Source organism: Acyrthosiphon pisum, chromosome X (assembly GCF_005508785.2).
Source record: "Acyrthosiphon pisum isolate AL4f chromosome X, pea_aphid_22Mar2018_4r6ur, whole genome shotgun sequence".
Classification (NCBI taxonomy): domain Eukaryota; kingdom Metazoa; phylum Arthropoda; class Insecta; order Hemiptera; family Aphididae; genus Acyrthosiphon; species Acyrthosiphon pisum.
The window spans coordinates 25,945,141-25,970,662 of NC_042493.1; the positions used below are offsets into that span (position 1 = coordinate 25,945,141).

General features: G+C 34.8%; 1 protein-coding gene across 1 annotated transcript in view; it reads right to left on the reverse strand.

The window, feature by feature from the left end:
* LOC100167857 (T-box transcription factor TBX20) overlaps nt 1-25,522 on the reverse strand; it is a 67,636-nt gene that overhangs the window by 6,609 nt on the left and 35,505 nt on the right. The window contains exons 4-6 of the mRNA XM_001943301.5: nt 13,879-14,028; nt 11,733-11,809; nt 4-391 (exon numbers count right to left, since the gene is read on the reverse strand). Of these exons, the coding sequence (XP_001943336.2) occupies nt 4-391; nt 11,733-11,809; nt 13,879-14,028 (615 nt within the window). The remainder of the gene's footprint in view (nt 1-3; nt 392-11,732; nt 11,810-13,878; nt 14,029-25,522) is intronic.

A 25,522-nucleotide genomic window follows, 5' to 3' on the forward strand; every position in this document is an offset into this window, starting at 1 on the left:
GGCGCCACCGCTACCGTCACCGCCGGACTGGGTTCTGCCACCACCGGACGCTGCGGCCGCAGCTGCCGCGTTGTTCAACATGTGAAACTGAGCACGGGCAGCGGCCGCGGCGGCCAACATGAATCCCGAATTTCCACCGCCGTTGCTCTGATCCTGCTGTTGCTGTTGCTGCTGCTGATGCTGCTGCTGCTGTTGGTGGTGGAGGTGGTGCTGCTGCTGCAGCTGATGCTGTTGCTGGTTCAGCTGGTGCTGGTGGTGCTGTTCCATTGCCGACTGCTGTCCGGGGTGGACGCCGCCGTCCTGGGACGACGGCCAGAACATGGGTGTAGCTGCCCGGCTGAGCAAGTGCTGGTTGTACTGGTGTTCCAGGAACATCAAGTCCACCGGGTCTCTGCAAAACGAAATTAACATAATGTGTGATTATTATAAACTTGTCACGTTATTCATTGTGACATTCAAGTGTTTCGTTGTTTGCTTATCGTGTTATTAGCAGCTACCATATTATAATACATAAGATATATTTAAATCACACAAAAACTTATCATCTCGCTAGTTCAAAGTGTTATCTCTAATTTCATGTCATATGGTGCCTTAAAATGAACGATCCTGATGATCCACTTGTATGTGGTCAAATTCGATTGATTTATAACACAAGACTATACAGGTATATTACATTATTGCTGGCGAGAATATCTACTTGTACAGTATTCTTCATATGAATTAATAAAAAGTTGAGACATAATGTATCATCAATTGAAATAGGGCATTGGAGGGCGTATATTTGACAAAATATATTGTTGGAATAAACTTTAAGCATTTGTTATTGGATCGTCATTTTAGGTAGGTACAACTCAACTTGCGACGGCAAACTTACACTCTACTTCGTTGCGAAAAAATTGCAGACGAAATCCGGGGCACGTGCGGTGCAATACACTCACACACACACACACACACACACACACACACACACACACAAAATCACCTATATTATATACAGGACTTGGATAGAGAAGACGCAAAGGGGGTTGGCCGTTATGAAGAATATGCAGTAAGTACCTACTCCACAAACGGATTTGCGGGAGGCGTGTAGGGCGTCATCGCGATCAATGCACCCTTGGTGTAAAAATATCGTCGAACACCGCACCGGGACGGTGGTGCACACACATCATTATTAAAATATCACAGACATATTATTATTAGGCTTGTGTCTCGTTGCGAGAGGGTGGCTCATTATTGTTATACATCTACGCAAGGTCAGGCGGATAAGCCCCGTTCGGCGTTGTCTCATAGTGTGTGTCAATTATTTATCGTCGTCCTATAACGGGGTGTCGGGCTAGGCGGCACGTGTCAATTTGTCGACTTTATCGTTGCCGAACCGATAACAACACGTGCAGATACATGACAATGTATATATTGTCGGGTTACAAATCCGCCGGAAGACGCCGTCTGCGATGGTGCTGATATCGTGGCGCCACGAATCCCGTGTATATCAATATTATTGTAAGCATTCCCTCTTTCGGGACTCATTTCAAACTACTAATGGCTCGATAAGAAAATTAATGAAAGCTTCGAGTTCCGAATTGCGAATAAGATTATATTATATAGTTACGAATTATATGTAAAAAATGAAGGGCCGTGAACATTTGCAGGGTGATTCTTGGACACTCCATACTGAGATAAATGAAATACATTTCGTATAATAAAAGTTTAAGTCAACGTGACTCTTTTTCTTTTTTTTTAACCACGATTGTGGCCCGTAAAAAGTACATAGAAAATATACTATTTTCGGTGAATATTAAATAATATACAAATAAACATGCTGCCACGTCTTATGTATTTTTATATACATGTATATAAAAATACAATTTATATTACAATTTATTTCTTTTACTTATTTGACTATATCTACCATTATAGTATAGACATATATAACTATATGATACATGATATTATTATGATGTCGTTACTAATTGTAAATCTGTAATACTTTGCTGCATAAAAATGCATTTTTAATGATCTAACGTTGTCAAGCATTATACTTTTATTTATCGACTACTATATTTATATTTATATTGCTATATAGGTACTACTAATTTTATAACACTGACAACAGTTTGTGAATTATTGGTATGTTCTGTACCGAATGCGTGTAAAACCATTAAACAATATTTTATTTGTATTATATTTCATTTAAATACATTTACACGTTATTATTTTACATTCAATCGCGGGTTATACAGTTTATACTTGGACGCAGTAGAGTATATCTGAATTCTGCCATCTTCGCCCGATATATATTTGTCAAGTCCCCAGCGCCCTCGCCAAAATAGTACCTATGGATTAAGGGTCCACCGGTCGAACGATTTAAAGAAAATTCGGGGTGAAAGCGTCTGCGGATCGGACTAAAATTACGGTGTCGCACCGCCGCCACAGAAATATATTATATTATATATCAGGCATATGAAACGCGGTCCGTTCGTCAAACGGTTTGAAAAAAAATTCGTCGCGCCCCTCGCGGGCGTAAATAGGCCACGTATTATTGTAATTTATTATTATTAATACGACGCGCGCGCCGCCGCCGAGCCGAACCGGTCGCGGCGGAGGCGCGTGAAAACCGAGGCCGGTCATGATCCATTAGCGGTTGTTATAACAACGTGCCGATGGATTTCGTCACACACACATTCACAAGCTGCGCCGCCGGCGGCCCGCGGGAGCTTAATAATAATAAAAAAAATATTAATAATAATAAAAAAACGAAAAATATAATAATAATAATATAACGTCAAACGCTCGGTTTGCGTTGCGGCCGGCGTGTTATTAAAATATTATTATTATTATACGTGTCGGCAGAGAGGTGCGAAGAAATTTCCAGCCGACGACGTGTCGTCGTCGTATACGATGCGTCTACATAGGTTTTTGTGTGTATAATTTACGCGTTGGACGTGTTAAACATTACACGATAATAATAATATTAATAATAATATTCCCGTGGCAGAAGTGTACAGAGAGTGAGAGAAGATTATAAATATTGTTATATGTGGAGAGAAAAAACACGAAAAATTATACACGATAATAATAATTAGAAGCCGACGGCGATTTTCCGTTTGCCGCGGTCAAATTACCGGTTTTAATAACATAATATAATAACAATTTCGCCCCCACCACCGCTCGTGATACCGATCGGCGGCGGCTCGGACATCCGAAACAATAGGTCCGTCGATTAATTATTATTAACACTCCGCGATGATGCGCACCGTTCTCACAATTTTTTTCCTCTCCTCCGCACAGTTAACGCCCACAGTGCGCATAATCAAACCGACCGCCGCCTGCGGCCTCCGGCTAAATTTTGAAAAAATAAACCGCTTTGAAAAACATACGCTCGCCGACTACCGAAGAAATTCTCGATCATAGGCTTGTTGAGGGGCGGTCGGGGCATATAGCGGTTTCCACACTGTCTTATTTAATTAGCTACTTCGACGCATTTACGTATTAATTGGCGTATAGCACGAAGACAATTAACTCCTAGGCGGAAATCCCACCATGCAGGAGGGGAGGGCCAGCATAATATTAATATTTTTATTGATTCCCATTTCCCATTTAGGTTAGTCATTATTTCTTGATTTTTAAATGTATCTCAAAACGGTCAATAGCATCTGTATCGGAAAAAATGGAAAAATTATATTTTGTCTATACTCTATATAAATGTATGTTGTATATAATAGATTTTGAAATTATACTTTTAATCCGTTAATTTAGAGCCATAACTTTTGGGCATATACGAAAGTGGCCCTCTTCATACATATTATTAGCTCGGCTACTCGAAATCAGAGTTCTCTCTATGTAAATTTAAACGCATAAAAACAGATTTAACGCACACTCCGTATGAATATAATAGCAAAAATTATTGACTGCCTAACAATGAAATAAAAGAACAGTTTTCAACGAAAAATAGGACAATAGTTAAATTTAAATAAAAATGTTTTTGATTATCACCTGAAACTATTTTACACGTCATAATATCGGATGTTATACCTGCAGCTTGTTTAAATTTTTACATGAACAGTTGTTTTTATTTAACACATGTTTTCCGGAAACATAACTATAGGGCCATACGTTATTAATACGGTTAAAAGTGTTGTTAACACGATAAACTGTGAGTACCTATGACTAAATATTAGTAATAAAGCTATAAAGTAAAACATCCCCCAGACCATTAAGACAGATGACAGTTGGTTCACGGAATAATTGAGAAACAGCACACTTCATTATAATAATATTGTAATAATCGTTAACGAGTAAAAAGCTTTATAGAAAAAACTTTAACCTCCATCCCGACAATATAGCATCATACGACTGAAATTCCAGGGCAATGACACACATCCGACTTCGGTAGAACAGTGTAAATTCAGACTTGAAGACTATTATAAAGGTAAGGTTATGTATAATAATATGGTATTCCTCTGTGACGGGATATTTTCAATTTGCATATGTTCACAAGACGGAGGTCTCCAGGATCGCGGGCACCGAAGGAAAGGAAAGGGTTTCACCGTAAAACATAATAAATAATAATAATTATTCGATTATTATTATTAAAACGTATACACACCGGGCATAATATAATATATAATATGCGGACGTAATCGTTTTTATAAGCGTTTATGGTATGCGGTAGGTACATACTTATACAGTAGGTATATACCTACCTACCGCCTACTGTTATTATGTTATATTGTACAGGTTAAGGTATTGGTATCGATATGCGCACGGAGGTAATAAAAAATATATATATATATATGTATATATATCATTACGGACGAATAATACCTATGTTTTATAATGAAATGAATCGTATCCCCCGCGTGGCCGATCGCGACGACGAGAAGCGATAAAACGGACGACGACTCCCGCATGCAGCAGCTGCAGCTGCAATAGGTATACGATTGAGCACAAATTTCAAGTGCTCAGTTCAAAAATTATCATAGACTTGTATGGTTATTGGATTTATTAAATCACTCGATTCTCTTAATGTCATAATATTATTAAATAAATAAATATAGTTTTAATGAAAACACAATAATCATGACAAAACGAATCAATCACATTCGGATCGTTTACACTGGAAACCACATGCCAACATAATATAATTATGTTGGTCATTTATTGGGTTTATATTTCGCATTTTTATTTATTTATTATGAAATCGTTGTTATTTTTTATTTGTACGAGACAATAAGATGGTATATGTAGGTATGCGCCATGAGGTACCTATATCTTAATCTTATACACCGTAGGTGTGGTTGTTATTGGGTATTATAGGTATTTTCCTGTGGTTTGTCTCAAGGTTGGCGTATTGCTCGTTCAAAACATGTTTGTTTTTATCGCTAAAAACAATTAAAAACCACGTGTGTATTTCGTCGTTAAAATGAGAAACACGAATTTGACCAATCTCGATTGGTCACCCTCCCCCTCCCCACACACAAACGCTGCAACAGACAATCGATCTGCAAAGGATCTTGTAAAAAATAAACATCAATTTATAGCTGCGTATGTAAACGCCAAGTTAAATGTATGTGATGGACGATGGTACGCGTTATTGTTTTGTTACTATTTTTATGTATTTAGATTATACAATTTAAAAACAAAATTTGCTGTATTTGATGCGTTACGACCACCTATAATATAATAATTGTATAATTAATATTACATACAATGTTAATAATATCAAAATATTATCATGCACTTGGAACCATATCTGCAGCATGGTTTTGTGAGACCGTCGCGCGACTGCTTGCAATAATAATACAACTACAGGTGGCTCAAAAAAAAACGAAAGAGCGTTCGTATTGGCGGACTTGGCGAGGTTCGTGATGGACACTATGCAGACTATAAGGAGAGAATTAGCCAACCCAACACGTGAGTTGGCCTTTTTGATTAGTTTTAGGATTTATAGTCACCTTTCAACGAACTCAAATATTTGACGTCGTCCGTAGGTAGCTATATAATAGATACAATTTATATCTGCCAGACCCCATAAATTAAAATCAGTAGAATCCAGAATTCCGACCTTACGTCGGCGTTGTACACTTGCTGTGTAACGACGACTACTACAACTGCAGTACTACGGCTATATAATATTTGGAAATTTCGCCGTTTTGACGGACGATATTAATTTAGTACCTATGTAGGAAAGCAGAACGCAAAACCCAGTAGGCAGCCGGTATAATATTATTACAAGTAATAATAACGTTCGCACGAGCCGGACGAGTGGTAATAATTCAATTATTTAAACGACGTTTTGTCCTTGGCAATTTTACGATTTCTTTATACCTACCTATCTATTTTATATTGTACGTGCACATATTAAGTCGAACGGCAGCGGTATCATTTATACATGTACAATAATAATATATTATATATTATATAGGTGGGTACACTGCTTCTACGGGTATAATGATAATATTAAACGATATATCATGTTATATAGGTACCGTATGGGTATACATCATATTATGTGCATTGTATACGATACAACCACTGTCGTGTTGTTATAATGTGTATAATAATATGATTTCAACTTTTCGGTGTGTGCACTGTGCAGTACGCGCTCGAGAAGGTACACCTAAATAATAGTATGATAAATTATTGTTATCGACGTGTCGAAACAGCGCGTGTAATATATTATCACGTATTGAGGTCGAATCGCTTAGCCTTCGCCTAGCTCCTACTACATAAGTATCATATCGTTATAATATAGTAGTAATAAAATAATTGTATAGTCATCGTGTGTGTGTATGTAGGGATGATGGTTTTTTTTCGAAATGTATCGAATTTTATATTATAACCCTTAGATGTCTTCAGAAACATGGTATTTTATATTATAAATCACCGACGTCCTCAAAATTAATTGTACTGCAGGTTCCTATTTAGCTCTCGTATTGCGCACCTCTGCACTGTCGATTAAGACCAATAGGAAATATAATCAATAAAATACAGCCCAGAAGAGAGAACGATTTATGTCAAATCTATATTATGACAGTTGTACCTATAAGGTTTTTCGTTTTTGCAAAATTAATGAACATATCCATGAATCATGACCATTGTTTTTAATCAAAACTTATTGTTTAGCTTGCGTTCGAACTTATTTATTTAGATGGTATTTTGGTGTTTACACTTGGTAAATTCCTAGACATATATATAATAATACAATATATAATACGTTTCTATATAGCATAAGAAAATATATTGCAATATAGTCTCTCACTTGGAACGTGAACAAAAGATAATCCATCACTGCGATCGTATGGAATATTGTGATTATGTGCGTACTTATGTGATTATTAATTATTGTTGTTACTCTTATTATTATTATTTCGAAGCGGTGTTGACTGTTACCAACGTTAATTTTTTTCGACTTTCTTGCACCTGCTTACATTTTAGAGCACGCATTACTGCAATAATTATATATACATAGGTATACAAACGGCACTATAAGGTACACAGGTATAGGTTAGGTATACATACAGGTGACTTCCCGTGAGCGGTCGAAACGGAGCGTAAAAAAAGAAGAAAATAATAACAATATAATTCTATTAAGAATATAGTTGCGCGACTATATTATTATTATGTGTGGTTTTTCCTCGTCGTCGTTTCCGACGCGCAACACTGACGACATTTCCACGATGACTGGCGGTCGCGCGCCCATGTATAATCTCTTTTTAATGATTTTCGTTTCGGAGCAGTACACAGAATTATCGTGGAAACCATCACCCGGCGCTCACGGAGTTTTAACCCGACCGACAGTCAACTAGGCGCATTACCTGGAATATACCTACTTAAGTATATTATATGCCATATTAAAAAATAATAATAAAGACGTCGTATCTATTACGTATATACTTGAAGCATCAGCTGCGGTGGTCACTGACGCGATGAAAGTAAAATGGTAAAAAAGATGTGGTTTTTATTCCAATCGAATTAATTTTAAAATGATGAGCTGCAGTGCCTATTTTGATGGGTAAACGAAATCGGTTGTAGCAGTGGCGGCATACGAGGCCAAGTTTGGTCGCACTGCATACGCTTCACTGTAAACGATACGATCTCCATTATTTAACTTCTACCATATAAGTTCCTAATGTTTTATGACCACAAAACATGTCGTTATCACAACGGGCGTATAAAAACTGCAGCAAATTTAAAGGGATTATTTTGTGACACACCAGTGCCTATATGAATATAAAATTGCTTCGATAAAAAAGGCTTTTTATACACAGTTCAAACGCGTCGCACGTTGATAAATATCGACCTCTGCGGACGCGGTTCTGTAACGATATAATATAATGCGATGAAATATTATGTGCAGTTGTGTTCAAAGCGCATAATATAATATGGGCATATGGCACATGGCCCTACGGTCCCGAAAACGTCTAAGAGGGTTAAATGCGTCGAGTGTACCATCCTAATGGACGAACCCATATCTATTATACAGCGAGTACCTACCGCAGGGTTAAAATACGATAACGGTAGGCCTGTGAAACAATCATCATCCCATCAGGACGTAGATATATATATATATATATATGACGGTTTATATAAAACATATATAGCGACGCGTAACCTTTTAGACCGGTGCACAACATTTCGATATTAAATATCTTATGTCTATCTAAGACTACGTATGTATTTGCGGGGCGCAGCATCATTATACTATTAAAACGTTATTATCAAACAGTATGGTGTCTATGGTTTATGGTTTTTTTCTGACGCCTGCACTGGATAAATGAGCACGTGGTCGAAACACATTTATATACCACAGCGATTGGCTTATAAGAATAAAACGAACCTGTGGTATACCACGCATTAGCTTCGTGTGTACATAGGTATACAAGTTATTATAGGCGTATGCGTAAATGTATAATATATTATATAGTATAGATGTCATATATATTAAGTGTAGTTGTGTTATAGGTACGATATTATAGAAGCAGATACGTCATTTGCGAGATGAAAGGATGTGCAGATATAATTTTTAAATCTGTAATTGTTGCATAATATTTTTATATAATTTTGCGATCATTAGAATAGTAATGATAGTATCATATTATATAATAGTGATAATATGGCAACAAATAATATATAACTCAACGTGTTGCGTAAAATATATTTTTGAATTTGTAAATTCAACTAGATCTCATTTAAAATTTATAAATGTTTTTTTTTTTTAGAAGATTGGTCAATTGATTGTAAATATCTTGTTATTTTCTTATCACAAGTATTTGGTTTTTATTTTCAATAAAACATAATTAATGGGTTTCTGTTTTAACCTTGCACATATACTCTGTAAGTTTATTTTATTATATTTTAGGCACAACATTTTTTATCACCCCACCAGGTTTTCGTTTTACTTCTTGTAGTATAATCATTAATCACCCATCATCATGTTACTTTTTATATTTTACGAATTTGCAATAGAAATCGTCGAGATCGAAAGACAAAAATGTATGTTATTGATGCGAATGTTAATTTATTAACATCAATTCTAAAAACTCGAACAATAATAGTTGTGTGATAGTTTGAATCGAAAATATTCACAATTTTGGGTAAATTTCGACCACAAAATTAAGCAAAATACGCCTGTATTGTCTGACAGCACTGTAGTTGTAGGTACCTATGTAGTGTGTTCGGCGGAACGGGCCCTGTCCATAAACCGTATCGAATATTAAATAATAATGATTGAAAAATCGAATATAATATAATATGCACGCAGGGCTCACGCTCGTCAATCGCTAATCGTGGTATGCCTCGTGTGTTGGCGGCACTATATTATTATTATTACTCTATATTTATATGGGAAACAATCCAGGGGAAAAAAAAGGGAAGTCAATAACTTCGACAGTACATATTACCTACTGTAACGATTCGACATGAATGGCACCACACAATGTATAATATTACGCGTACACGATCGTGTGTCTGTCGTTACACAGCTCGAGGCGAAACACGCAATGGTTTTGTTTTTTTTTCAAATAATATTATTTTTGTCAGAGAAATTATACCACGTTCACGCGTTCGGTTTTGACAGACTTTAATAATTGATACATACATATTAATTATTATACGTGTACGTCGTACATATTATAACGCACTCTGCACGAGAGAATACCCGAGTGTGACTTTATCGGTAGGTAAATTATATATATTTATACGATACCTACACAATATTGCGTGGGCGATAAAAATGAAAAGAGACGGCTGTGTACCATATTATTTTATAATATTATGGTATATAAAAAGCGCCAATGTACTTTGATAATAGTAATAAAATAATAACAAAACAACTCGATCTAACACAAACGTGGTCGGGTTAAATTCGGCGGACACGACCGGGCGGGGCTTTTCCGATTTTACCCACCACTGCACCACTTGTATGGCGAGTGGCAGTATTTAATATACACGCACACAAGTTCCTACCTAAATTCATATATACACGTATATATATTAACGCGCTACACCTCAAAGCGAACATGTATATGTGTGTGTGTGCGTGTGTGAGTGTGTGTGTGCGGATACCTGGTGTACAGTGCAACGCGTATAATGTGTAGGTACCTAATATGTTATACTATGTATATATATAGGTGTAAACGGAATCGCGTGTAAAATACATCGCGGCGATACCGTGCCCTGTAATTTTGTGGCACGACTGGAAACCCGATTCTATATACATCACCCGTGCGTAAATTTGCCATATAACAACGTGTCAAAATGATAGGTTTAAGGGGACTGTATATTATATTATACGTAAATGTGTGTGTGTGTGTGTGTGTGTGTGTTACTTTTTCTTTTCTTTTGTGACCGGCTCTTTTCCGCCGCCGGTGGTTATATATCGAGTAGGAGGTGTCGAAACATAAAAAAAAACAATATTATACGCATACGGAGAAAATAACAGTTTCAGTACCTATTTATATATATATATTACTGCATGTTATATATATATATATATATATATGTAATATAATGGTATGAAACAAAAACGCGATGTTGTAAGCGCGAGAAATAATTATCGTTTTTTTTTATTTTATTTTTTAACAACGAAATACTTTGCACGGCGGCGCTCGTTACCTACACCTTATTATATATATTTAAATATACTATATATATATATTACACAGAGTCAAGTAATTGTACATTTCGCAGAATGCATACAACATAATATTTTGTACAAAGTTCAACTATATATTATTATTGAAGCACCACTAACTATATACTAATTAGAATGAATATTTTCGTACTCTGTACCTAAATATTTTCAATTTTGACTTTGTATACAAAAATCGCTTTAATCGGTGTCCTATGCGTTATTTCCGCGTAAGGTTTTTAGCTGCAGGGCACACTATTGGCGAATAGTCACAACCATTGTTTAAACTATATATTATATCAAAGTTGCTACAAGAATAAATTCAAAAAATATCGAGTATAAAAACAAACATCGTAAACAACAGCAGTGGGTACTCAATTTTTAATTTTTAGAGGAAGGACGATGTGAATAAATTACTGGTTTCAAACTAGTACTCATGATATTCGTATAATATGGACTCTGTGTAAGAAAAAAACGTTATAAACGTTGCACGAATTCGTGTAGGTACAAAGTTCCGACGTTTTTAACCCTATGACTTTCATACTTTCTTCATTATTGCACTGCTGTATAGACAACTGTGTATAAAAAATCGACCACTCACCTTTCGAGTTCTCCTAGTCGCGAAGAATCACGGAATCCTTTGGCGAATGGGTTGCTATCGATTTTCAATTTCGTGATCTGTAATGGGAAAAAAATACATCAAAAACCTTTGTCATTATACATATATATATATATTTATAGACATGATAATATTATAATTATTCTCGCGTGACAGTCGAACTATGGTACTTAATACGTTTAGTGTTGAAATGGCCAGTAGATCGATAATACGACTTTAAACGATAAAATAGACAGTTTATGTGAACAAAAATATAAACAGGACGATCAGTAAGTGTCGAATTTCGATCACCAAAATATTATACAACTATAACGCCACGGTTTTTCACTTGTTATAGTATGGCTGGAAGGGGACGGGGTACCTCTAAACTGTAAAGCTTCTTTATATTACCTAAATATATATAGGTTTATAGGTAATTCTATATTTCTACATTAAGTAGGGTGTACGGTTTTTTTTATATATAGTTTTTCTTCAGACTTTGAACGCTGAACCATGTATTTACAGAGATAGGTAGGTACACGCGATAATAGTGTGCTGGAAACAAGTTCGAAGTCAGATTTAGCTTTGCGGGATCATTTAGTAGTTTGATATAAATGTGTAATGTTATCCCAGAGAATATAGATTGCATCGATTAACAAAATGTTGCAATTGGCACTGATTAGGTATAGTTTTTATACATTTCTTGAATAATCACATTATATAATATCAAGTTGGGTTTATATTAATCTTAAACATTGTAGTTGATCACTATGATTAAAATACTATTTATAAGTGGAAAGTTGGACATCATTATACATGCATTTATTATTTACAAGTATTTTATAGAAATTCTTGGAAAAAAGCAAAACGATTTTAAATTTTTTAGAATTTTTACTGCGGTTTTTATATTCTCCGTCAGTATATATAGATAATAATAGGCATAGGTCATGTGGTAAAATTATTTCTCTGTTTAAAACTGAAATTTTCATTACAATTTTAGCCTGCAGATAGTGCAGATATGTATTTGTTGTATTATATTGAAATGTTTAGTCATTCGGGGCGTGCTTTAATAGGTTTAAATAGAGTTAATATTTATTAGTTATGAGTTATATGATTACATATTACATTTGTATGATTACCGAAGACATAAAATGTGTAATTAAAATTAAAGCGTAATAAAAAATACAATCTAACATAACTTTTTTACTCGGTTCTATAGACGCACAAGGTGTTAGCAATCTGCGATGCATACAAAACGGCATACGATACATAACGATGACGTTGAAACCAAAAGCTTTGGAAGGATGGAGGAGTTCGGGTACGGCGTTTATAAAAAAAACGGAACAACACGTCAGGACATGGACGTGGCGGGGAACGTTTGGAATTTAATTCGCGTGAAGATAATAATAATATAATAATTAGTATAAAGCATACAACACATGTATATGTCGTTTATAAACCCGCGTTACTACATAGGTATATATAATATTATGTAAACGTCACACACGTGCTCGGGACTCGACAACGACGCGCGCCGGGGGAAATAAATTACGCGTAGAATGAAAAGGAACTGAGTTGGAAAAAAAACGATTTTTGTCAGGTGAACAGCTACCGCGGTACCCACACCAACCAATATGTGTATAAAATAATACGTATACCGTGCACACGACCTGTCTACTTATCTGCTGCTGGCTGTCAACTAAATCCCTAAAGACTGCTGCGAAGCGCGCGCGCCGTTGACGACCAGACAGACATATACATATTGTCGAAATGTCGAATTATTAGGAGCCTATATAATATTGTGAACCGGTCGGAAATGTCTTAGGAAATACTCGGATTATTTTTAAAATTATTATATAACTATATTTATTTATTTTAACGTTTAAGAACAAAATATTATATTAATGTACCATTTTTCCATAATATGCGGTTGTCTGTATGTTTTGTTCTTGGATTTTAAAAATTTCTCGTACACTTTTGAGATATTGCAGCCGCGGTATATAAAAGGATCTCCGTGTGTCTACATACCATACTAACCCGCACGTACATTATATTATGCAGAAGTCGAACGCTACTACCATCACGCGCGTAATATTTATATATTATATAGTTATTATATAGTTAGGTACACATGCCGTTTTGTACTTACCAGTTGATTTTGATAAGCCGTGACGGCCGTGAACACGGTTTCTGGGAACACGAAAGACCGGTACTTTTCCGCGTCCAAGTCGGTCACCATTCCCCTCCACTTGACCAGATGTATCCGGGGCTGATATCTGTGCATCGAGTTCAAAATGATCTGCGGGGATAAAACAAAAATGACGGATTGATATTATGACGTATGTTTAATACAAACGAAGACGACGACGTATAATATTATGCGTGAGAAATATCGATACAATAATGGTATTATATATATATATACATGTATAAGTAGGTCAATTAGAACGCGAGTCATATGTATACATTATAATATACATATATATATATACATAATATAATATAGTTTCAGATATGATATAAAATATGCTGCAGCAGACGCGACTTTGGATAATGTAACATCGTTCATCGTTGTGAAATGAGTAGGGCGCGCTCTCTCAGTCTCTCTCTCTCCGCATCGGTCTGCTGAATGTCGAACGACATCGCTCTCGGCGTGCCAGTACGTCTTATATATGCATAAAATATATAATATATATATATATATATATAGAGTGCTACACTACATAGTTTCCAAAGTGAATAAAAAAACCGTTTTCAGTGTAATTGATTTCGAGTGCACGTTGAGATCATGACGTTATAACGTCATTTCCGCCGGCTATATAGACTTGCAGCTACATTATCATTATTATTATGATCATCAAAACCACCATACAGCAGTCTGTCTGTTTCCATCAGCTCTCTCGAAATTCTGTTGTACATCACGAAAGCATATTATGATATACTTATTAGCTATTATGTATATTTATATGCCTACACAGAAAGACGAACCCACGGTCGGTATAATAACTATTATAGTCTGTCGGTTTCGGCAAGAGGCTCAGCTAGCCTGGTATAATACGATATACACATATAGGTACCTATTTTTATCAATCTCGAATTCTTCTACTACACTAGGTACTCAAAACCAGCAAAATTTAGCTGGTTCAACTTATATTTTGATTTTGCAAGCTCTGCTTATGTAAATACACATGACCATTACTATTCAGCAACGAGGCGAGTGACGAAATGAGGCGGTGGTATAATAATAAGTTTAGATATGATTATACAATTACACTGCACAATAATAGTAAAGTAATAATATGTAGTACCTATGTTATAATAACGTGCATTAGGTATAGGTATATCATGATACCCATGTATACATTATACATCGCCGCCGCCGTCGTCGTCTAGCCCCCGTCCGTCATCGGTGGTCGTATAATGGATAACTAACCGGCAATTAACCGTTTTTTTTTTTATAACTGACACCTTGGGCCGCCGATGATGGTATCTATCCCGTTTCTACACCACCGCACGTATTAAACGCGCGGTAAATACCCGGGTCGTACTACGGTCTTCCGCCCGCCACTGTAGCCACCACCACCGCCGCCCTACGGGTCCGAGCCGTCATAAATTTCAAATTGCCTTCGAAAAATTAAATAAAAAAAAAAACAAAAACAAAATAATAATAATAATAACACGTCGACCGGCTTTACAATATTACATATTATTATTATTACTGTTGTTGTTTCTGTTGCAGTACATGCGCCGCCGCAATAACACCATACGGCGGCGGTGGCGGTAATGGGAATAGAAAGAGAGGCAGCACCGTCAATTGTCACTCATAATTCCTGTGCTTACGCCCACTTCCTAATTATCAGGTGTTGGACAAAAGGTTTCTCCGACTCACCGCGCGACGATAATAATTATTATAAAACCGGGCCCGGACGCGCGCGCGTCTATTACCTGCAGTGGTATGTTCAAGTATAATATACCCACTCCAATATGACCCTATATGAAATATGTGTATGTGTGTGTCCGGGGGTAATGACGAGACCGCTCACTCGCGAAACCAAGTCGTTTTTATTGTTGTTAAAATATAAACATTTGACTTTACGCGCGAGAATTTTGTTTTTTCTTTCCTCCTCGAAGACGACGTTATCGGCCGCGAGTAGTAATATAACGGCGATACAATAAATGCGATACGACTATATGGGCGGGAAGTTAAACGGAGAGAAGAAAAAAATATAGGCATATATGGGTACCGATACGTCCAACCAACGCCACTGCTGCTGCAAAAGATGTTATTAGATGTTCTTCGTGAGAGATCAAAAAAGCCGCTAGCCTATCAATAAACCTCCGATACTTACGCGCAACTCATATAATAATGCTCTACACGATTCGCACACGCCATTATAAAAATCTTAGTTACGTCGTGAAGGACGGTGTTTTTTTTTCCCGAACGATTTGTACAATAACATTAATAGTAATAACTAATAATGATCAGTGGCGTAACTAGGATTTACAGTGCTGGTGGCAAAATAATCCGGTTCAATAATGTGCAGTTCCAACGTATTTTCCCAGAAAAAAAATCACCGTATTCAAATAAAAAACATAATTTAACGATGAAAATACCATGAACATGTTTATAATATTTATAACAATATAGGTAATAATGATGATGTATTCAGTGATGGTCGATTGGCTCCGCTTCTGTAATCGTGAGCCCATGACTTTATGTCCGCATAATGCCGTTACTCTATAGTTTTGCCACTGCAAATAACTCGGGATGGGTTGTACCTTGACACGTTGTGGTATAACGATTTATCTCTCAGCAGCACAAATTGTAGGTATTACAATATTATAGTATAGTGCTGCACGGTTCCTGGCATAGTTTTTTTTCAGGTTTCGAAGCACATTATCGTTGGGATAGAAAAATAAAAAAACTATAGTATTGCTTTTATCGTATATGGTTTCGACCTACCTACCAACCGATTTTAGGTGCGTAATGTGATGTGTATACAATAAACACGACAATATTATTATGATCGCGACACGATAACACGAAAACAGCCATAAACGCGACGTAACGATCGTAGCTTTGTCGTCGTTGTCCCCCGCATACATAATAAAATCGTTTCCATCGATCATAAAAAATTATATATAATACATACCTACGTCCTACATCAAGCGTAATCGAGGCAGAGGCAGCCATCTATTGTAATATTATTATTATTTTATTTTTATTATGCACCTACGTATCGAGCGTTCATTTTTACTAGCCTATACAGTTGTATGATATTGTTTTTTAAATCGTTTCGTTTATCGTCCGAAAACATCATTGTTAACAATCTGTCCTCGAGCTTGCAGTATTACCTTACCCCTATAATTACTATAATAATAGTATTCATTCCATAACGCTAAAGCAACGTAATATACCACCAGGACTTGGCTGTCATCGTGTATATAATACTGCAGTTGATAATGATAATAAGTTGGTAAAAAACGAGACTTAAAATAACATTGGTTATGATATATAGACGAATTTAAATCGCAAGCCTAGACGACCAACGTCGACGTCCGCGGCATCAAAATATTATTCCTATTCAAAAAGAGAAAACCGTGTAATATATTATAATAAAATATGTATACTCTTATTGCGGTCGTCTGCGCAGCGTCCAGAAGTGCCACGTCTAAATAGTAAACAGTGACTTTACGGCTTAAAATCTCCCCGTGCTTTATCGGCTGTAAATATTCGTCACGCGTCTGTCTGAGGGAGTGGGAAATAGTAAGGTTATGTTTTTTTCTTCGAGTCGTTAAAAGTGAAAAAAAAATTAAAATGGAAACGAACGGAGGAAATTTGTCGACTGTCACACGACGACGAGTGTCCGCTGCGGGGGGGCGCACACGAGCAGCATTCCACAGCGTTTGAACCGCGCGCACTCACACCAAGCTCGCATACGTATCATATAGGTAGGCACGTCGTGTGTGTATGTGTGTGTGTGTGTACGGGTAACTCCTGCCGGTGGTGGTCAGACCCGCGAGACGTCGTCGTGTCCGGCGCGTTTTTCTTTTTCGTTATTATTTATTTATATATTTTTTATTATTATTATTATTATTACTATTATTTATGTTTTAATGTATAAAAATGTGTATATAACGCGCGTACGCACATAAAAATAAACCGTCACTGCTGCCGCTCATAACGATCGTCATATAATATGTATATAATATATATCTTGCATATGTGTGCTCGCAATGGCTTTCACACTGTCATACACACACACACACACACACACACTTACACACGAATATTTCGGCTAACGATTATCCAATTAACATGACAAAAGATTTATATATATTGTTATTGTACACACACACGCACACACTGCACATTATACTGCACGTGCGTCAACCAGCTCCAGTCGTCGTATCGTCTGCGCTCGCGAGCCAGCTCCGATCCCCTACCGCGGTCCAAGGCTCAGGTCCTCGAGTCGTGGTCGTCGTTTTGGGTGCAGTTTACAAAGAAATTGAGTCTTTAAAAACGTTCGCGCGCGCCTCCTTTCTAACCGTTAAATCATCGGGCAGTTTAACTCTTGCACGGGACCTGGTCGTAATATTATAAATAATAATGTATAATGCGCGAGTGTATTGTGTAGGTACCTATTTATATATACATACGAGGATAACGATGACGATCCAGCTTATGCTTATCCTATTTACCTACACCCTATACAAGCATAATAATATGTAATAATATACCACACGTAAACATACGTAATATATTATTGTAACCCCGCACCGACACCCGCGCGTATTATAGGTAATATTAACGAGGCAATGATGGCGACGCGAGTTTTATTTTTTGTGCACGTCTCATCGTATATAAATATATAATACGTTTTTTAATTTATATAGGATCATGTTATCGTATTTCGAATGTAATTGTTAATCAGTTGTGATTAATATATTATAAAAACGTCGTACCTATATGGTACAGAAAATATTATCATATCCCTTCCCTACCCCCCATACCATAAATTTACCAATGGTCATCAGCATTTTTAACATATTATATAAGCAAAAAACCATTTCTATTTTTGTTGCTGTAGGTACTTAATTCAAATATTTTCAATGCGTTTTTTTCTTATCGTAAACGTGTGTCATATCATTATCATGGGTTACTGTTGCAGCTATCAGTCAGTAGATACCTATGTCATTTTAGTAGGTATTGAGTAATGCCACTATAAGTCTTGTTGAATTTCTTTTAATTCTCGTTTGAAGCGTATCGTGATATACTAATAAGTATGCGCATAAGATAGTTTTCGGTCTCGTGCTAAAGATGGCGATTTTACATTGAACCAGTCGATGTATGTTTGAATAATATTTTTATAGGTACTATTTGTCAAACGATAACATAACAGTAATAAATTGTATAGAAATCTATGTTATACCTATAACTATATACGTATGTGTAATTTTAAATAGTTCATGTCAACGGAGCATGCATGAACCAATGTAGCATAATATAATAATAACATAATAGATATAGGCAGATCGAAAAAGAGAGAGTATAGGTGGATTCCAGAGTAAAAGTTGATGAGGATTGTACAGAATTATTATATTATACAACAGACTAAATAGGACATAGGTATATAATTAATAGGTATTAATAGATCATTTACATTCATATTGTGTTGAAATTTTGTTTTAAAATTCAGTGTTTTATAACCTAAATTTCAAATAAAATTATATCGACGATTGGTGCAACCGTCGTAGATAATTGTACAATATTATGTGTGAACATTTATGACACTGTATTTATGTATTAGGATGATGACTGATATATTATTCCTATATGTAGGAATAATATAGAGGAATAAAATATATTGCGAAGCGACCCGCTTGTCATGCTCGAACACGTGCAGTGACGTGCGTCGTATTTAAGTATCTATACAGTTTATACTGAAATAATATACCTATATAATATGCGCACTGTTCACGTATCATTTATGTGGATGGTCAATAGAGGTTTTGGCGATAATTCGGAGATTAATTTTTTTAAATGTTCTTAGACTGGACGGCGAGAAGCCTAGGACGTTCCCATGAAAAATAATATCACGTTGTCAAAATGTGTAATCCGACTCCGCGACGACCGAGACCTTAAAAATATATAATCGGTATAACACCCAAACGCGTCGCGCGTATGGCCCACCGCCGCTGGTAAATGGAAACTGTTATTACGAAATAATAACATTATGATATAGACACGCGCGCGTGGGTCGAATAAAGGTAGGTTATTATATTATATAGTATATACCTATATATGAATTTAATAATAATTACGTTTTCTATTTATTTTTTTTCTTGTACGAATTCGACTCGCGGTGTTTAAAAGTGATTAACAAAATCCTGGTTAATCAAATATATATATATAATACCTTCGTTTATATAAATCTTACTTATGGTTTCCAATAATTATCGTGACGTCATTTTTTAATGCGCTCAAAGATTAATAAGATTATTAAAAAAAAAATAACAATAATAATATCAAAAACTGCAAAAATTTAATAAGCCCTACCATAGTTGTGCAAAAAAAAAAATAACCTAATATATCACACACGTATATACGTTTGTTTAAATCTTACTTATGGTTTCCGATAATTATCGTAAAATCGTTTTTTTGTGCACTAGGAGATTAATAAGAGTTATCAAAAAAAAAAAAAATTATAAATAATAAGCCCTTGCATAGTTGTGGAAAAATAACTTAAAGGTATAATATTACACACATACCTATGTTCTACATATAACTCATATAAGTAATCGGAGACCTATTTTATAACCATATAAATTTACATCACGGACGAGTTTTCATCTTTTGTAGTGGGCCACGGGGGCCACAGGGGCACATTAAGAACTCTTGATATGTGTATTCTCCCCCAACCCCTCCTAAAAAAAATCGACTTTCAGAAACATTTTATTTGAATATGTATATAATTTTACACTGTACATTATATTAGTACCTACTGCAATTTTAACCTTGTCTGTACGTTTATATTTTCTACCGTATGCTTTTAAAATAAGTTTTTAAAAAAAGAAACGGATTCAAAAATCATAAAGCTGGTAGAAAAATATACACAACAAAGTACAAGTTTGGTGTGCGGAGAGTTAAAAAAATTCGTTATTCGACTATATATACCTTTAATATGTATAAAGCTCACCGAACATCAAAATCTGAAGCCCACCTTTATGTCACAGTTATACGTGTAAACACGTTGGTTTGATCCAAAGAAAAGAATTAAAATGGAGTTTCAAAATTCATATACATTATTAATATTTATATGGGTCTATGGCGCTGAAAATACGCCCATAACGTGCGCATGATTCGGAACGTCATCGACCAGAACGCTTTTATAATATACCTACGAATATAGCTGAGGTGTAGTACCTATATAGGTACTATATTATTTAATAATAAGTAGGTACCTATACACGTAAATGCAATATAAATTTCAAAATCCAGGAAAAATCATGAGAAAAACCAAATCTTATGAACATAAAAATGTTTGATTATATATTTATATGAATATCTCAAAGATATAGGACCTATATTGGTATCTGCATTTTTTTAATGTTTATACAGGCTTTATAAATAAACTATAATAGTTTTAATTTGTTGACTATTTTTTAACATACAATAGGTACAACAGGATATCGGTACCTGTATATAATTATTGTATTTTAATTTAATGGTATCGATGTAAAATGTAATAAATAATGACTATTAATACAAAAACCAATGAATTTTATCGACATCACTACACGTATTGGTATTATATCCCTAGACCTAAGATTAAATAATGTACATTTTTTTTTACTTCGCCACATAACATATAACCACTGTATATTATAATAGTGACTAATCAACTAAATTATTTAAATATCTCATTTTTATCCCCGCGTATATGGAAACTATATATGAATAATACTGTCAAATCCTCTTAATACACTCTTTATATTATACGAGTGGCCTTTTCAACAGTTAATTGTTTGTACACAACTGTTAATAATACTCAAGTGTACTTAAAATCTAAATATATACTTGACAGAATAACTATATAATGTTATATACCCACTTACCAGTCACTTAAAAATCATTTATCAATTATTTTGAAAAAAACTATATTTTTTTTTAAACGTGTCATATTATTCATTACTTTTCATATTATTTATGTTATGACTCGTAATATTTTATAATTTTTCGTTAAAATTAGAAATTCCAAAAAACAAGTTTTCTAAGAACGTTATCACATATAGGTAGTTGTGTAGGTAGTGACATTATAAAACCGGCAAAATAAAATAAAATAATGGAGATGCGCTGTACGCAGATGAATAAGGATCCGAATATTATAATAATTTATTTCATATTAACTAATCGTTATATAAAAAAAAAATAATGATATTGGTCGTAAACTATTATAATATAATAATAATTAATAACCAAATGTTTATATGAATTGTTTTTACCTTTCAATCATTTTGTGGATATTATACTAGATAATGAAAATATAAAATTAGTAAATATTTATTAAACAGTTATCTATAAAATATAAATACAAAATACAATGTATCAATATTGTTACTAAGTATAATACAAATAAATTCCAAAGTCTTGTTAGTAAACATTTAAGTGCCTCATTATTTGGTTTTCTCTGCAGCTATTAAATATAAATATTTATAAAAGCATTTATTCGCAATTCAATTTTAATATAGATAAAAAAAAAATTTAACCAATTTTTGGTGTGACACAAAAAATTAAAGACATAGTTATACATTTGTTTAGACCACAGTGAACTATATACAGGTACCTAACGAATAGAATATAGACTAACAATAAAATAGATAAATGCTTAATGCGAAGATAATATTAAATCGCCATCCTTGGAGCATATCGAATAAACGAGGAAAAAAGATTACACACAAAATCTTTTTTTTTATTACACAGACACATAATATGATAAATATATTACATAGTAATTAAACCAAATGTATATTGCAGAATCGACGATTATTTTAATCTATTTTCGATAAAAGATAAAGCGCATTAATCAGCTTAGGTCTTGGAGAACAAAATTAATGCGCACGATTTGCGCACGTTTAGTCCCGAACTCTGAACATGTACAGCTGTGATGAGGTCGACGAAGGCGGCGATGGTATCTGAGACCATAGGCACGACGAGTCGAAAATACGCGCGCCAGCGTCATTTGATACCTTTGCGTCCGTCCGACGACGGAACGTCTTCGTCCCAACACAGTCGCCGGCCGTGTCTCTCGTCGGCCACGAAAAAAAGCATTTTTTCTTCTCTTTCTTTTTTTTCATGTTCGAATCTCTCCCCGTTGACACGTCACCGCCACCGGTGTCACGTGCAACGCAGATATATATATAATTATAGGCTGCGCGTTATAATATATCGTTCATCAATCATCGCGTCTTGTCAAAATTGGATACGCACACACACAGAGAAAAAGAGAGAGAAATATATCTAAAGAGAGCCATTTTGTGCGCACGTCTACTGCATATCATAGTCGACTCAGTTTCACTTACGAGGGACCTTTCAGACTACGCGTCATTATTAATTATTATCTTATTATATTTTATTGATTAGTTTATTTATTAATCTATTAATATAAATAATTTAGTTTATGTATGAAGATATTAATTTCTTCAGATTTTTGATAACTTCCTGCGTCTCCGCTCGAACCTTATTCGAGTTCCCCCCTAAATCTAAAGGCCGTACTTTGTTAGTGGCGGGCCCGCCGCGGCGGATATTACGTGCAAACCGAGTGTCGCCGTCGCGTGTGTTTATCGATAATTTTTTAGAAAAATGGAGTTTTACCACTTTACGTCGCTTAAGTATTACTAAATACAGGCACTAAATACATGCGTCAAACAGTTCAGTTTTTTTATTGATATATTTACATGTTTTTTTTTTATTCAATAAACTGTGTTATTATTATATTATCACTATCTATCACTTCCGCCTTATAATTTTTTTCAAAATTCGAGTTTTACCGCCTATAAGGACTTTGTACGACTCTGTTCGGATTTTGCGCTCCCGGCTAAATTTATAGGCCACGCGCATCTGAGTTTATCAATAGTTTTGTCGAAATGTCAAGTTTTAGCCCTTTTTAAAACGTCTGATCTCCCCGTTGGCCAGTTATTCGCGTTCCCCGCTAAATTTATAGACCGCCCGCGGCCGTTCTTCGTTCGCGACGAGTCCCGGGGTGGATTGACATCGCGGATAGTGTAGAGCGAAATGTTTTGAATTTTTTTTCACGTAATTTATTACTTTATTTTGCGTTTTCGGTGGCAGTAATGAACGCTGTCCGCGATCCGACGAAGTAATAATAATAATATGATGACTGACGAGTATGAGGTCAATGATGTCAAATATTTTTGAAAAAATGATAAATTCAGAAGTATATGATATTATATATTTATCAATGTTGAAATTCCTCTAAATTTAATTTTTTTGTCAATAGGTACCTCAGTTATTATTATTATTATTGTTATTGTTTATTAATCCTTCTCCAGTGGTTAAAATGATTTAAATTAAATGTATTGATGTTATGTGATATAGGTGATTGTAGAATGTAATAGGTTCATAAAACATAATTGGTTGAATAAAATTTTTTATAGTCTTCATGCTGAGTTATTTGCTTACGAGACTCAGAATATTCCAGCAGTAAACAGTTCAAATATGAGTTCTGTTGCATTGTTAAAAAATAGGCCTGATCATCAATTGGAGGAACAACGCAATCTATTAGTTATTATATAAATCGCTTTTACGGCGGAATAGATAATATTATGTATAAAGTAAAAAAAAATGTTTTTCTAAAAGCCATGTATAACTGTCATAATATAGACTCGCAAAATGTACCTATATAGTTTATCATGTTATATAATGTACACGTTCGATTCTTTCGTCCGTTGGTCTAATATATTATGATAGCTGCAATGTACCTAATCAATTCAGTGGCGGCGCGAAATCGTGCAGTCTTTGAAGTAATATTTATATAATTTAAATAAGCACCATCACCATTCAACACTATCTGTTTTACAGCGCCAGAGAGGACCATAATTCTTGAAATCTGAAAACGTATTACTTTATAGTTACTAGGTCCACTGTGAATAATCGTCTTGATATTAAAAAAAAAAAAAAAAACAGGTCTGGGCGTAATATACTATTTGTGTAATAATTGTCTCTATAGCTCATCAATCACAAAAATTCGGTTACAAAATAAACTCATAGAAATAACGAACACGGCATCATCCAACGAATTTATAAAACAGTTTTGATAGAATCACAACTTTTGGTATCTCCACTATCGATGTATAGATTTCAGCACATATTTCAGCACGGAATAAAATTTATAATATAGCCTATATGTTAACATATTTAACTAAACAATAGTTTTAAAAATATCATAATTCTATAAAGACCTAAATATATAAAAATGTATATCTGCCATATAAATCCATTATAAATAATTAAATGTGTAAAAACGATAAGAGATATATTATTATTATATTAACTATATTCCATATAAGTATGATCCATACGAATAATTTCAACAACTTTTGTTTCAGTACTCAATTATTTTGTGAATCAACTTAAATTATGACGCTGTTTCTAAGTCAATATTCAATACTCATCTATACAGATTATAGACTAGTTTTATATATTATATGTATATAAGTAATGTATATGAATTCAAGATTAAGTAACGAAAAGACAAAACGTGATACATGTA